We start from the raw sequence: 15884 nt of genomic DNA, 5'->3' as shown, positions 1-15884 counted from the left end.
GAACTCAAAATGTTTTAATTATTATTATCTCAATTAATGAACTTACTTCCTATTTCAGTGACAAGAATCATTCATTTAGCAAGTCTGTCAAGTGTTTATTGTGGGTCAGGTTTTTCAGCACTGCTGAGAGAGAGAGAGAGACAGACAGACAGACAGAATCTATGGCATCATCCAGTATTAACGCATCAAATCTCTTTTGAGCATTTACTATGCACCAGGCATACAGTTTCTTCTATACACTGGAGGTTCAGCAGGGAACAAGACAGACATGCCGACTGACCTCTTAAAAGAGTAGACTGAAATCTAGTGGTGGAACCAGATGCTGAGCAAGTAATTGTAAGCGTGATGAATGTTTTAAAGGATAAGTACAGGGCTCTTCGGAAATACAAAACATGTAGAAGGCCAATAAGGCCTCTCTGAGAAATAGATTTTCAGAAAATAATTTTCTCAGCTTTTCCCCATTAGGTCTCACTTTTTCTTGGTATAACCACCCATTTTTTTCTCTTCTCATTCCTTTTCTGTCATAGGGGGAAAAAAACCTTATTCTTTTCCTTCGCCAGAGTCTCTGTCTGTCCTCTGGTCATCTTTGGATTTCACTTTGGAATTAAAGCCAATAAATTATCCTCCACTCTTTTAGAAATCTCTCCACTGTCCTTTTCCCTTAGCTTAAGGGCTCCCCACATCCTAATTTTAAAAAAGTCCCTCGATCCCTTGGAGCCCATCAGATTTCTTGACCACCCATTCCTTCCTCAGCCCCTAACACTCAATTCCTGATCATTCCACTCCACTAAAATTGTTTTTGGTTTTGTTTTTTCATAAATTACCCATGGACTTCTACTTCCCAAATAAAGCAAGAATCCCCACACTCTTCCCTCTCTGGTGAGCAATAAATGACCTGTTTACCACACACAATTTCTGAAGTCCTCCCCACCCGTGACTGCTTGTTCACTACTCTTTCACATTCTGGTTTCTCCAAACCTTTCTGATGATTCCTTCTCCAGCTCCCCTCTCCACATTCTTAGATGGACGTCACTCTCTTCAGCCTCTCCTGTTCTATACCTTCTCCCAAGGCTGTCCCTCTCACCAATGTTCTGATTACTCCCAGACTGCTTCACCTTCACATTTCTATTTCCAATAACCAGCTCCACATTTCTACCTGGCTTGTCCTGCCCACATCTCAAATCCAATCTTTCAAAGCAGAATTCCTTATTTACTTATCCCAAACTTATTTGACTATGCTTCGTACCTTCATTAAAGGTACCCAAGTAGGAATCATCTTCAATTTCTCCCTCTGTCTCTCTCACCTCCCACACTCAGTTGCTCTGAATCAAATTTTTTTCCATCACCTCATTTCAAGCCCCACTACCTATGAGCTATATGACCTTGAGCAATTAATCTTTCCAACCCTCCCATGTCTTATCTCTAAAATAAAGATTATATTTCTCACATGCCAGGGTGCTTGTAAAAATTAAGTAAATCCTACAAAGCACCTATATCATTAATATGTTAGTATATTATAATAATCATATTAGTTAATACAATAATTAGCCTATCAATGCCTGGCATATAATATTCCTAATAACTTGGAATTTTTGGTTATTATATCTGTTTTCCTTGCCTAGAATCTCTCATCCCCCTAATTCTTTGCAAGTAATAATACCAGCAAGAACATGGGTCAGATAAAATTCTTCCCCTCCCCCAAAATGTTCACTAGCTTCCCACTGTCTACTGAATGAAACCCAACTCCATAACATGATTCAAAGTCCTTTTAAGATTTGTTTCCAAACTGCCTTTTCTGTCTTTGACTCTCCACACCAATCCATGAGTCCCTTGCTTCAGGCACTGGGCACTGCTTTCTGCTTCCTATATATATACACGTGCTTTCACCTCTTTTCATCTTTACTGACATTGTTTTCCTGGCCTAAAATACCTACAGAACAATCCTTTGCCTCAAATTCTATTCCGCCTTTAAGGCTTGAGTGTCACCTTTTAATTAAAAGCCTTCCCAGATCCTGCCAGTTAAAATGAATGGCTCTTCCACATAGCTGCCAACACTTTGGAACTACATTTTTCATAGCACTTCTTTCACTCTGCCCTGTAGAGCTGGTATTTCTTTCCACGTTACCTCCTGGGAGCAGACTATAAGCTCCGTGAGGATAACAGTTTCCCCATAGCATCGGGAATGAGGCTTTGCTCCTAGTAATATTCAACAAATTGTGGTTGAATTTTGAAATATTGAAAAGCATGGTAAGATTATGGGTAATCAAATTTTAAACAATATTCTATTATAACGGCTTTGAAGTAGAATTGGAGAAGGCTGATCAACTGGCCTTAATCCATCAAGCTTGATTGGTTTCCCTCCATTATTCCAGATTCTTGAATAATTTGGTAAGTTGAGCCAGTCAGTAAAATTACTAATGAGTCTCTGCCTAAAAATGTCCACCCATGATGATGCACTATGATTCCTTTCCATTTTTGTATCATTTCCACTTGAGGCTTGATTTTTAGTCTCAAATCTCACAGATGATTTCTTCCTAGATCATGACCTTAAATGCTTATTTGGACAAAGAGATACGTAAGATAAACCAAGAGACTGACTATTTTTAAAAAGCATGAAGTGCAAAAGAAAACTGATCATTTCATTTAGTGTGTGGATAGATCAAGTTATGGTCCTTTTCCTTCAATGCCTTATGCTTTGATATAAATAACAACAATATGATTACATAGCACTTAATCCTGTCCATCTTGAAAACCACGGGCAAACATCAATTACTGCTCACAAACTCATTTTAAAAAACATAGATTCCCTTGGGAAATTCCCTGGCAGTCCAGTGGTTAAGACCCAGTGCTTCCACTGCTGTGGACCCCGGTTTGATCCCTCATTGGGGAGCTAAGATCCTGCAAGCTGTGTGATGCAGGAAAATAAATAAATAAAGCAGTTGTCCTTGTTCAAGATGGCAACATAATTATCTTCAAAAAAAAAAAAAGATAGTTTTTAAATTCATTAATTAATTAAAATTTTAAAAAATAAAAAACATAGATCCTTCATGAGAAAGGCATCACATTTCCATTTCAAAGATGGATAAGAAGTGATATACAGAAACTAATTTTTTATAAGTTCAAAAATGTAGTGTTAAAATTAGAGATTAAAGTTTGAAAGTATCTGAAGACCTATCTTGTTGAGTGAAACCAACAAGGATGATAATGATGATTAGCATTAAGTAAAAGTCTACTATGTGCCAGAGTCTGTGGAATGTACCTTCCATCCTTTATCTCACTTAATCCAAATAACATCTCTTAAGAGCTGTTAACCCTTGGCAAAATGGAGGTGAAGTAATTTGCCCAAGAATATATAGAGAGTAAGTGGTCCAGCCAGGATTTGGAGTCATGAGCTTTTAACCACTAAGCTATGAAACAAAAATCCTCAGATATTAAAGTCCAGTTCCTAAATCCATCAGATATGAAAAACATAATACCAATACGGTGAGTAACTAGATTATAAGTGTTCTGTAAATATTAATTAAAGCTTATACCATCACATTTTGCGAACAGAAAAATTTTTCATGACATATGACTTAGCATAACAGATAAGCAAAAAATTTGAACCTATGTTTTTCATAAATTCTCACTGAAGTTTCCTCACATAAATGGAATAATGCCATCATCTGGGTACATTTGAGTGCCAAAGTCACATACATTTCTTTTTAAAATATCTCTCTTCAAATTGCTTCAAGGATATACTTCAAATATTTAAAACATCTAATTACAGATACAAAATTATAAAGATAGATAATTAAATCACATGTTAAACATTAAAGTTTTTTAAAAGCCAGATCTTTTGAAGCCATTACCACAAAAACAAACATGATGCTTCCTCTTCCTGCAAAAGAAATCCAGTTTATATTAAAATAAAGTATGTATTCATGTAGTAAATACAAGTATAATATGCCTATTAAACAAATAGTGGTGGAAAGAGAACCACCATAAAGGAAGGGCTCTAGGGTGAAGTTGGCAACAAGCTCTTTCCTAATCCTTTGCCTCTATATCACATGCCAAGATATTCATATATGATATATATCAAATTTTACTTTAGCATGTACAATTATAGAATTTTAGAAGTAGTATGTCACTCAGACTAAAATTGAAGGAATGGAAAAGGATATTCCATGCAACTGGAACCCCAAAGAAAGCTGGTATAGCTATATTTATATCAGACAAATAGACTTTAGAATGAAGACTGTAGGGCTTCCCTGGTGGCGTGGTGGTTGAGAGTCCGCCTGCCGATGCAGGGGACATGGGTTCGTGCCCTGGTCTGGGAAGATCGCACGTGCCTCAGAGCGGCTGGACCCATGAGCCATGGCCCATAGGAGACTGAACCAGACCTACCTGCTAGTGTTGGAGCGTCACCTGCAGAGGCAGGGGGTGGCTGTGGCTCACTACAGGGACAAGGACACTAGCAGCAGAAGTTCTAGGAAGTACTCCCTGGCGTGAGCCCTCCCGGAGTCCACCATTACCCCACTAAAGAGCCTGTCGGTGTCAGTGCTGGGTCGCCTCAGGTCAACCAACCAACAGGGAGGAAACCAGCCCCACCCATCAGCAGAAAAGCAGGTTAAAGTTTTACTGAGCTCTGCCCACCAGGGCAACACCCAACTCTATCCACCACCAGTCCCTCCCATCAGGAAGCTTGCACAATCGTCTTAGATAGCCTCATCCACCAGAGGACAGACAGCAGAAGCAAGAAGAACTACAGTCCTGCAGCCTGTGGAACATAAACCACATTCACAGAAAGACAGACAAGATGAAAAGGCAGAGGGCTATGTACCAGATGAAGGAACAAGATAAAACCCCAGAGAAACAACTAAATGAAGTGGAGATAGGCAACCTTCCAGAAAAAGAATTCAGAAAAATGATAGTGAAGATGATCCAGGACCTCGGAAAAAGAATGGAGGCAAAGATCGAGAAGATGCAAGAAATGTTTCACAAGGACTTTGAAGAATTAAAGAACAAACACCTAGAAGAACTAAAGGACAAAACAGAGATGAACAACACAATAACTGAAATGAAAAATATACTAGAAGGAATCAATAGCAGAATAACTGAGGCAGAAGAATGGATAAGTGACTTGGAAGACAGAACGGTGGAATTCACTGCTGTGGAAAAGAATAAAGACAAAAGAATGAAAAGAAATGAAGACAGCCTAAGAGACCTCTGGGACAACATTTAACACACCAACATTCACATTATAGGGGTTCCAGAAGGAGAAGAGAGACAGAAAAGGACCTGAGAAAATATTTGAAAAGATTATAGTTGAAAACTTCCCTAACATGGGAAAGGAAATAGCCACCCAAGTCCAGGAAGCACAGAGAGTCCCAGGAGGATAAACCCAAGGAGAAACACGCCGAGACACACAGTAATCAAATTGACAAAAATTGAAGACAAAGAAAAATTATTAAAAGCAACAAGGGGAAAATGATAAATAACGTACAAGGGAACTCCCATAAGGTTAACAGTTGATTTCTCAGCAGAAACTCTACAAGCCAGAAGGGAGTGGCACCATATATTTACAGTGATGAAAGGGAAGAACCTATAACCAAGATTACTCTACCCAGCAAGGATCTCAGATTTGATGGAGAAATCAAAAGCTTTACAGACAAGCAAAAGCTAAGAGAATTCAGCACCACCAAACCAGCTCAAAAGCAAATGCTAAAGGAACTTCTCTAAGTGGGAAACACAAGAGAATAAAAGGACCTACAAAAACAAACCCAAAACAATTAAGAAAATTGTAATAGGAACATACATATTGATAATTACCTTAAATGTGAATGGATTAAGTGCTCCAAACAAAAGACATAGGCTTGCTGAATGGATATAAAAACAAGACCTATATATATGCTATCTACAAGAGACCCACTTCAGACCTAGGGACACATACAGACTGAAAGTGGGGGAACGGAAAAAGATATTCCATGCCAATGGAAATCAAAAGAAAGCTGGAGTAGCAATACTCATATCGACAAAATAGACTTTAAAATAAAGACTGTAACAAGAGACAAGGAAGGACAGTACATATTGATCAAGGGATCAATCCAAGAAGAAGATATAACAATTATAAATATCTATGCACCCAACATAGGAGCACCTCAATACATAAGGCAAATGATAACAGTTGTAAAAGAGGAAATCAACAGTAACACAATAAGAGTGGGGGACTTTAACACACCATTCATACCAATGGACAGATCATCAAGACAGAAAATTAATAAGGAAACACAAACTTTAAATGACACAATAGACCAGATAGATTTGATATTTATAGGACATTCCATCCAAAAACAGCAGATTACACTTTCGTCTCAAATGCACATGGAACATTCTCCAGGATAGATCACATCTTGGGTCACAAATCAAGCCTCAGTAAATTTAAGAAAATTGAAATCACATCAAGCATCTTTTCTGACCACAATTCTAGGAGATTAGAAATGAATTACAGGGAAAAAAACATAAAGCACACAAACACATGGAGGCTAAACAATATGTTACTAAATAATCAAGAGGTCACTGAAGAAATCAAAGAGGATATCAAAAAATACCTAGAGACAAATGACGACAAAATCACGACGATCCAAAAGCTATGAGATGTAGCAAAAGTACTTCTAAGAGGGAAGTTTATAGCAATACAATCCTACCTCAAGAAACAAGAAAAATCTCAAATAAACAATCTAACCTCATATATAAAGGAACTAGAGAAAAAAGAATAAACAAAACCCAAAGTTAGTAGAAGGAAAGAAACCATTATGATCAGAGTAGAAATAAATGAAATAGAAACAAAGAAAACAATAGCAAAGATCAATAAAACTAAAAGCTGGTTCTTTGAGAAGATAAACAAAATTGATAAACCTTTAGCCAGATTCATCAAGAAAAAGAGGGAGAAGACTCACATCAATAAAATTAGAAATGAAAAAGGAGAAGTTACAACAGACACCGCAGAAATACAAAGTGTTATAAAAGAATAGTACAAGGAACTCTATGCCAATAAAATGGACAACCTGGAAGAAATGGACAAATTCTTAGAAGGATGTAACCTTCCAAGACTGAACCATGAAGAAATAGAAAATAAGAAAAGACCAATCACAGGTAATGAAATTGAAACTGTGATTAAAAATCTTCCAACAAACAAAAGTCCAGGACCAGATGGCTTCACAGGTGAATTCTATCAAACATTTAGAGAAGAGCTAACACCCACCTTTCTCAAACTCTTCCTAAAAACTGCAGAGGAAGGAACACTCCCAAACTCATTCTATGAGGTCACCATCACCCCGATACCAAAACCAGACAAAGATACTACAAGAAAAGAAAATTACAGACCAATATCACTGATGGATATAGATGCAAAAATCCTCAACAAAATACTAGCAAACAGAATCCAACAACACATTAAAAGGATCACACACCATGATCAAGTGGGATGTATCCCAGGGATGCAAGGATTCTTCAACATATGCAAATCAATCAGTGTGATACACCATATTAACAAATTGAAGAATAAAAACCATATGATCATCTCAATAGACGCAGAAAAAGCTTTTGACAAAATTCAACACCCATTTATGATAAAAACTCTCCAGAAAGTGGGCATAGAGGGAACCTACCTCAACATAATAAAGGCCATATACGACAAACCCACAGCAAACATCATTCTCAATGGTGAAAAACTGAAAGCATTTCCTCTAAGATCAGGAACAAGACAAGGATGTCCACTCTCACCACTATTATTCAACATAGTTTTGGAAGTCCTAGCCACGGCAATCAGAGAAGAAAAAGAAATAAAAGGAATACAAATTGGAAAAGAAGAAGTAAAACTGTCACTGTTTGCAGATGACATGATACTATACATAGAGAATCCTAAAGATGCCACCAGAAAACTACTAGAGCTAATCAATGAATTTGGTAAAGTTGCAGGATACAAAATTAATGCACAGAAATCTCCTGCATTCCTATACACTAACAACAAAAGATCAGAAAGGGAAATTAAGGAAACAATCCCATTCACCATTGCAACAAACAGAATAAAATACCTAGCAATAAACCTACATAAGGAGGTAAAGACCTGTACTCAGAAAACTATAAGACACTGATGAAAGAAATCAAAGATGGCACAAACAGATGGAGAGATATACCATGTTCTTGGATTGGAAGAATCAATATTGTGAAAATGACTATACTACCCAAAGCTATCTACAGTTTCAATGCAATCCCTATCAAATTACCAATGGCATTTTTCACAGAACTAGAACAAAAAATTTTACAATTTGTATGGAGATACAAAAGACTCCGAATAGCCAAAGCAATCTTGAGAAAGAAAAATGGAGCTAGAGGAATCAGACTCCCTGACTTCAGACTACACTACAAAACTACAGTAATCAAGACAATATGGTACTGGCACACAAACAGAAATATAATCAATGGAAATGGATAGAAAGCCCAGAGATAAACCCATGAATCTATGGTCAACTCATCTATGACAAATGAGACAAGGATATGTAATGGAGAAAAGACAGTCTCTTCAATAAGTGGTGCTGGGAACACTGGACAGCTATATGTAAAAGAATGAAATTAGAACACCCCCTAACACCATACACAAAAATAAACTCAAGATGGATGAAAGACCTAAATGTAAGACCGGACACTAAAAAACTCTTAGAGGAAAACATAGGAAGAACACTCTATGACATAAATCACAGCAAGACCTTTTTTGACCCACCTCCTAGAGTAATGGAAATAAAAGCAGAAATAAACAAATGGGACCTAATGCAGCTTAAAAGCTTTTTCACAGCAAAGGAAACTATAAACAAGATGAAAAGACAACCCTCAGAATGGGAGAAAATAATTGAAAACAAATGAACAGACAAAGGATTAATCTCCAAAATATACAAATAGCTCATGCAGCTCAATATCAAAAAAACAAACAACTCAATCCAAAAATGGGTGGAAGACCTAAACAGACATTTCTACAAAGAAGATATACAGACGGCCAAGAGGCAAATGAAAAGCTGCTCAACATCACTAATAGAGAAATGCAAATCGAAACTACAATGAGGTATCACCTCACACCAGTTAGAGTGGACATCATCAGAAAATCTAGAAACAACAAATGCTGGAGAGGGTGTGGAGAAAAGGGAACCCTCTTGCACTGCTGGGAATGTAAATTGATACAGCCACTATGGAGAACAGTATAGGGGTTCCTTCAAAAACTACAAATAGAATTACTGTTTGATCCAGAAATCCTGGGCACATATCCAGACACAACTATAATTCAAAAAGACACATGCAACCCTATAGCCAAGACATGGAAACAACCTAAACGTCCATCAACAGATAAATGGATAAAGAAGATGTGGTATAGATATACAATGGAATACTACTCAGCCATAAAAAAGAATGAAATAATGCCATTTGCAGCAACATGGACACAACCAGAGATTATCATACTAAGTGAAGTAAGTCAGAAAGTGAAAGACAAATACCATTATGTTATCACTTAAATGTAGTATCTAATACAAATGAACCTATCTACAAAACAGAAACAGAATCAAGGACATAGAGAACAGACTTGTGGTTGCCAAGGGGAAGGGGGGTGGGGGAGGGGTGGACTGGGAGTTTGAGGTTAGCAGATGCAAACTATTATATATAGGATGGATAAACAACAAGGTCCTACTGTATAGCACAGGGAACTATATTCAACATCCTATGATAAACCATAAAGGAAAAATATTAAAAAAAGAATGTGTATATATGTATAACTGAATCACTTTGCTGTAGAGCAGAAATTAATACAACATTGTAAATCAGCTATACTTCAATGAAAAAATAAATTAAAATAAAATCTATGCCCCGCAAAGGCACTAGGCCCAGACAGACTGTTACATGGAATTTGTCTCAATAAAACAAATAATCTCTATTTTATTCCTACATATTAAAAAGGAAAAGGCCCCTAACTCATTCTGCGAGGTGAGCACAAACACATACACACCAGATGCTACAAGCTGGCTTCTGTGGGCCAAATCTTTCTTGCCAATTATGTTTAGATAGCATTTTTTAATGCTGAATATAAATGTTATGAGACCCAACATCCATTCTCCTATTACCACGGTCCCCTATTCTCTCTTTGTGAACCTCATCTACTCCACTTGACTCAACTTTTAAAAACAAATTTGGCTCCTCTGGGCATTTGAGTTTACAATTCTTACCACATACCAATTTCACTTGTGAATATGAAACTTTAAATTCTACCAAAATCTTAGCAAATCAAATCTAGTAGAGCAAAAGAACAAGGCATTATAACTAAACAGAGCTTAGATTACAACTAGCTTATCATTAGAAAATTAATTCACAGTAGTCAGTATATTAATATATTAAAGAACCAAAAAATGGGGGAAAAAAGAAGTGGTATATCAATGAATCATTTAATACAGAGATTCTCAGGCTTTGGGGATCCGTGGATGGGCTCCAAAGAGTCCATGACAACTTGCAATTCTAAGCACAATATTGGTGTATGGGTGGCGAGTTTCACAGACACATTAATTCTCAAAGAAGTCCACAATTCATGAATCCTTTCATGTGTGGCAGCATTATAATAGACTACTCTGAATTAAAATGATACTGCTGAAGGCCACGCTAAAAACAGGACAGAAGAATATACAATATCAATATTCATACTGATCCATTTTTAAGACAGATTCTTAAATTCGACTTCATTAAAAAGCATGACAGGCGTACAATTGTTACTACAAATTGAAGGTTTCTGGTAACCCTGCATCAAGCAAGTCTATCAGTGCCATTTCCAACAGCATTTGCTCATTCTGTATCTGTGTCACATTTTGGTAATTTATGCAGTAATTCAAATTTTTAACTATTATACTTGTTACGGTGGATCTGTAATCAGTGATCTTTGATGTTAGTATTGTAATTGTTTTGTGGCGCCACAAAGCCATCCATATAAGATGGCAAACTTAATCCATACGTGTTGTGTGTGTTCTGACTGCTCCACTAACCAACCATTCCCCCATCTCCCTCCCTCCAGACCTCCCTGTTCCCTGAGACACACAGTATTGAAAGTAGGCCAATTTCGTGTTCAAGTGAAAGGAAGAGTACGGGTCTCTCATTTAAAGCAAAAGCTAGAAATGATTAAGCTTAGCGAGGAAGGCACGTCAAAACCCAAGATAGGCCCAAAGCGAGGCCTCTTTCACCAGGCAGTTAGCCAAGTTGTGAATGCAAAGGAAAAATTCTTGAAAAAAATAGGAAGTGCTACTCCAGTGAACACATGAAGGATAAGAAAGCAAAACAGCCTTATTGCTGATATGGAGAAGTCCTGGATAGAAGATCAAAACAGCCACAGACTCTCTTAAGCCAAAGCCTATTCCAGAGCAGGGCCCTAACTCTCTTCACTTCTATGAAGGCTGAGAGAGGTGAGGAAGCTGCAGAAGAAATGTTTGAAGCCAGCAGAGGTTGGTTCATGAGATTTAAGGAAAGACGCCGTCTCCGTAACATCAAAGAGCAAAGTGAAGCAGCAAGTGCTGACGTAGAAGCTGCAGCAAGTTATCTAGAAGATCTAGCTAAGATCATTTAAAAAGGGGGCTACACTCAACAACAGACTTTCAACGTAGGAAACAGCCTTCTATTGGAAGAAGACACCATCTAGGGCTTTCACAGCTAAGGAGAAATGAATGCCTGGCTTCAAAGCTTCACAGGACAAGCTGACTCTCTTGTTAAGGGCTACTGTACTTGGCTTTAAGTTGCTCATTTAGCAATATGCTGATTTACCATTCTGAAAATCTGAGGACCCTGAAAGATGATGCTCGATCTACTCTGCCTGTCTCTATCAACGGCGCAACAAAGCCTATATGACAGGACAGCTGTTTACAACATTGTTTGCTGAATATTTTAAAACCACTGTTGAGACCTATTGCTCAGAAAAAAGAGATTTCTTTCAAAATATGACTGCTCATTGGCAACACACCTGGTTACCCGAGAGCTCTGATGGAGATGTACAACAAGATTAACGATGTTTTCATGCCTCCTAACACAACATCCCTTCTGCATCCGTGGATCAAGGAGTAATTTTGACTTTCAAGTGTTATTATTTAAGAAATACACTTTGTAAGGCTATAGCTAGAAATTCCTCTACTGGATCTGGGCAAATTCAACTGAAAACCTTTTGGAAAGGATTCACCATTCTAGATGCCATGAAGAACATTCACGATTCATGGGAAGAGGTCAAAGTATCAACATGCACAGGAGTTTGGAAGAAGTTGATTCCAGCCCTCATGGATGACTTGAGGGGTTCAAGACTCCAGTGGAGGAAGAAACAGCAGGTGTGGTGGAAATAGCAAGAGAACCAGAATTAGAAGTGGAGCCTGAAGATGTGACAGAATTGCTTCAATCTCATGATAAAACCTGAACAGATAAGGAGTTGCTTCCTACAGTTGAGCAAACAAAAGGGTTTCTTGAGATCGAGTCTACTCCTGGTGAAGATGCTGTAAAGACTGTTGAAATGGTAACAAAGAATTGAGAACATCACATAAATTTAGTTGATAAAGCAATGGCAGAGTTTCAGAGAATTGACTCCAGTTTTGAAAGAAGTTTTACTGTGGGTAAAATGCTATCAAACAGCCTTGCCTGCTACAGAAAAACAGCTCCTAAAAGGAAGGGTCGATCGATGTGGCAAACTTGGTCGCTGTCTCATTTTGAGAAATTCCCACGGTCACCCCAGCCCTCAGCAGCCACCACCCTGATCAGTCGGCAGCATCAACATCAAGGCACAGCCCTCCAGCAGCAAAGAAATTATGACTCGCTGAAGGCTCAGATAATGATTAGCAATTTTTACCAATGAAGTATTTTTTAAATTAAGGTAGGTACATTGTTTTTTAAGACATAATGCTATTGTACACTTAATAGACTACAGTATAGTGTAAACATAACTTTTCTATGCACTGGGAAACCAAAAATTCATGTGACTAGCTTTATCGCAATATTCTCTCTATGGTGGTATCTGGAACTGAACCTGCAACATCTCCAAGGTATGTCTGAACTTACTTCGAAGACAATCCTTCGGATGTTTTTCACATACAGTGTCACATAATCATCGATGTAGGTAGACAGGTTGCTGGACTGTATATCATACCAATTCAACACCAGCGCTGCTTCATTTTCATTATTTCCACTCCATGTGATGACGGAGGGATGAGATTTCAGTCTCCTGACCTAAAATTGAAGAAAACATAAAGTAATTTTCAAATGCTCAACATAAGAGAGCTCAGAGCTGTAATTACTCATAAAGTTATAGCCACTGTCTTTCTGCACATGTATTTTTACGTGCCAGGAACTCATCAGAAAATGAGCAGTAATGTTACATGGGGGAAGACATTTTAAGAAAGCACTGAGCTTCTTTTTATCTAGATTTTATAAACATTGAGAAAACAGGGTTCCTCTTCTCGCCATATAACTAAAGAAAATGTAATCCCTTTCATTAAAAGAGAAAAATAAATCAACCTCATCGTTATCTGACTTGCCACAAAAAGGTTCTAAGAAATACAAAAGGCAGGAGACGTTACATTACAGGGCTTAGCTTGTCAAGAGCAAGTTGGAGTTTTCTGTGAAGAAACAAACGAGGCAGAACAAACACTACTGCTGAGAGAGGGACTGAAGTTCCCACACAGTTTCCACCAAGATCAGAAAACCAGGACAGTTAGAGAGGGTTTTAAAAGCAAGTGAGTACCAGAGACACTCTGAAAGTTAAGGACAAATATATGGAATATTCTAAAGGAAAAAAGATTAGGACATCAAGAGGCTGTCCCCTGAAATAACTATCAGTGTCCTGTCTTAAGAAATCAACTGGACTTCCCTGGTGGCACAGTGGTTAAGAATCCGCCTGCCAATGCAGGAGACACGGGTTCAAGCCCTGGTCCGGGAAGATCCCACATGCTGCGGAGCAACTGGGCCCGTGCGACAAAATTACTGAGCCTGCGCTCTACAGCCCGCGAGCCACAACTACAAGTAAGTCACTGAATATATCTAAACATAGAAGAAGAAATTAGGGAATCTGAAAATCCTGCCTGCCTTAAGAGTTGAGGTCTGAGTGAACTGGGCTCACTGCCAGCCCTACATAAAGGTGAAAGGATCCAGTTCTTCTGACACACTGGAAGATGTAGCCCAACAGAAGAAGGCAATTAAACCTCTTTGCCAACAACAGAGTGAGTCAACGGTCAAGAGAAATTCTTTTCAAACATGTTTTAGCAATATAACCTCATTGGTATTTATAGCTTCTCTTGCACTGTAATGGATGATTACGTGATGGATCCCAGCCGATGTTCTCTCCATGTTCTCCATTCAATATGCTAAGTAACCCATACATGAAGTAGAGATGCAGTAAGAATATCTTAAAGAGATATATCTCATTAAAAAAATTAAAGTCTTGTGTTTTTTCTTAACCAGTCTTATAAACAGTATTTCCTTATTTGCCTCTGTATATGCCCACGTAAGTGAGGGCTGTGACCAACTGTGACAGGCATGTTTATGGTACTGATGAAAACACAAATATACTGAAGAGACAAAAAGCTTCAGTGACTCTGTGCTACACACACCCTTCAAATTGACCTAGAATTTTCTGGTGAGCTTTACTTTAAAATTTTAATCAACTCTGCATTAAAAAGTTCTCCTCTTTAAAATATATAAAAGAACTGAAAACACATAGATATCATACTTTACTTGTGTGAAAGAAAATTAAAAATAAAACTGACATGTTTACAACCTACATAACTATAATTAATATTTTAAAAGTTATTCATTCGTCCATCCATCTATACATCTGATGAATAATACAGCCAGATCATGGGGACATACAGGGAGGAACACACCCTAGGCCTCAGGGATATTATAATTTTGATGCAGTGACAAAATATTGAAAATGTAATTTCAAGTGTGATGTATGTCACAAAGGGAAAATGACCTAATCTAGACTTGCAGACATAGAAAGCTTTTTCCCAGAGAGTCATGCCCAAGGTGAGACGGGCCAGAAAAACATGAGCAAGGTGGTCCACAGGAGAGGGTAATAGAGAAGGTGCTCCGGGGCACAGAGAGTACGGGGAAAATGGCGCTTGATGAGGCTGGAGAGGGAGGTTGAGACAGGATAGTGCATGGTGAGGACCTTTAATTTTATCTGGAGGGCTCTGAGCAAGGGATGATTCAGTATTCATTTTCTAAACTTCAGAAAACTACAGAAAACAAATTATGACATGGTGAACTATTTAAGGCAATCACACTTATAACACACAATCCAGCTAAAGAAAGAAAACTTTACCAAGCACCCCAGAAGCCCTCATGTACCCCTTCCTAATCGTAGCCCCTCCTTCCTTCCAAAAGTAACCACTATCTTGAATGTTATAATAATCTTTTTTTTTCATTTCTTTTGGGTTTTCACACAAAAATACATTCACAGACACTCTAATTACGAACTCGTGGATTTTAACATACTTGATGGATTTCAATCCACTGACATTCTTATCCTTATTGAATTTCAAGTTGTCCCACTTTTGGTTGGTCAGTCTCATCAAAGTTCTATTAACATATCTTTGATAGCTTCCTTGTTATTGGTATGCCAAAATATTTCAGGATCATCTAGTATATTTCCTGTCCCAGACTTGGTATCAGCCATTTCTCTAAGAACCCTTCTCTTAGTGGGATTATTTCAATATAAGAATGCTCAATATGACTAGGTTGTTCACTGTTTCTAGGTCTTTTCAGCAGACAGAGCTAGGATATAATCACTTCTTTGCATTCATAGATCTATAAATATAAAAGTGTTTATATGTGGAATGTAAAAGAAATCA

At 37.8% G+C, this 15884-nt stretch overlaps 1 protein-coding gene across 14 annotated transcripts in view; it reads right to left on the bottom strand.

The window, feature by feature from the left end:
• MANBA (mannosidase beta) overlaps window positions 1–15884 on the bottom strand; it is a 148767-nt gene that overhangs the window by 80042 nt on the left and 52841 nt on the right. For all 14 annotated transcript variants that reach the window (XR_003001993.1, XR_003001991.1, XR_003001986.1 and 11 more), the window contains one exon: window positions 13093–13260. Coding sequence is in view for 1 of the 14 variants with exons in the window: in XM_024736073.1 (XP_024591841.1) it covers window positions 13093–13260 (168 nt within the window). In the remaining 13 variants the exon portion in view is untranslated. The remainder of the gene's footprint in view (window positions 1–13092; window positions 13261–15884) is intronic.

The sequence above is a fragment of the Neophocaena asiaeorientalis genome, unplaced genomic scaffold (genome assembly GCF_003031525.2).
Source record: "Neophocaena asiaeorientalis asiaeorientalis breed wild unplaced genomic scaffold, Neophocaena_asiaeorientalis_V1.1 scaffold7, whole genome shotgun sequence".
NCBI classification, from domain to species: Eukaryota; Metazoa; Chordata; class Mammalia; order Artiodactyla; family Phocoenidae; genus Neophocaena; species Neophocaena asiaeorientalis.
This window is presented reverse-complemented; position numbering and strand designations above follow the sequence as displayed.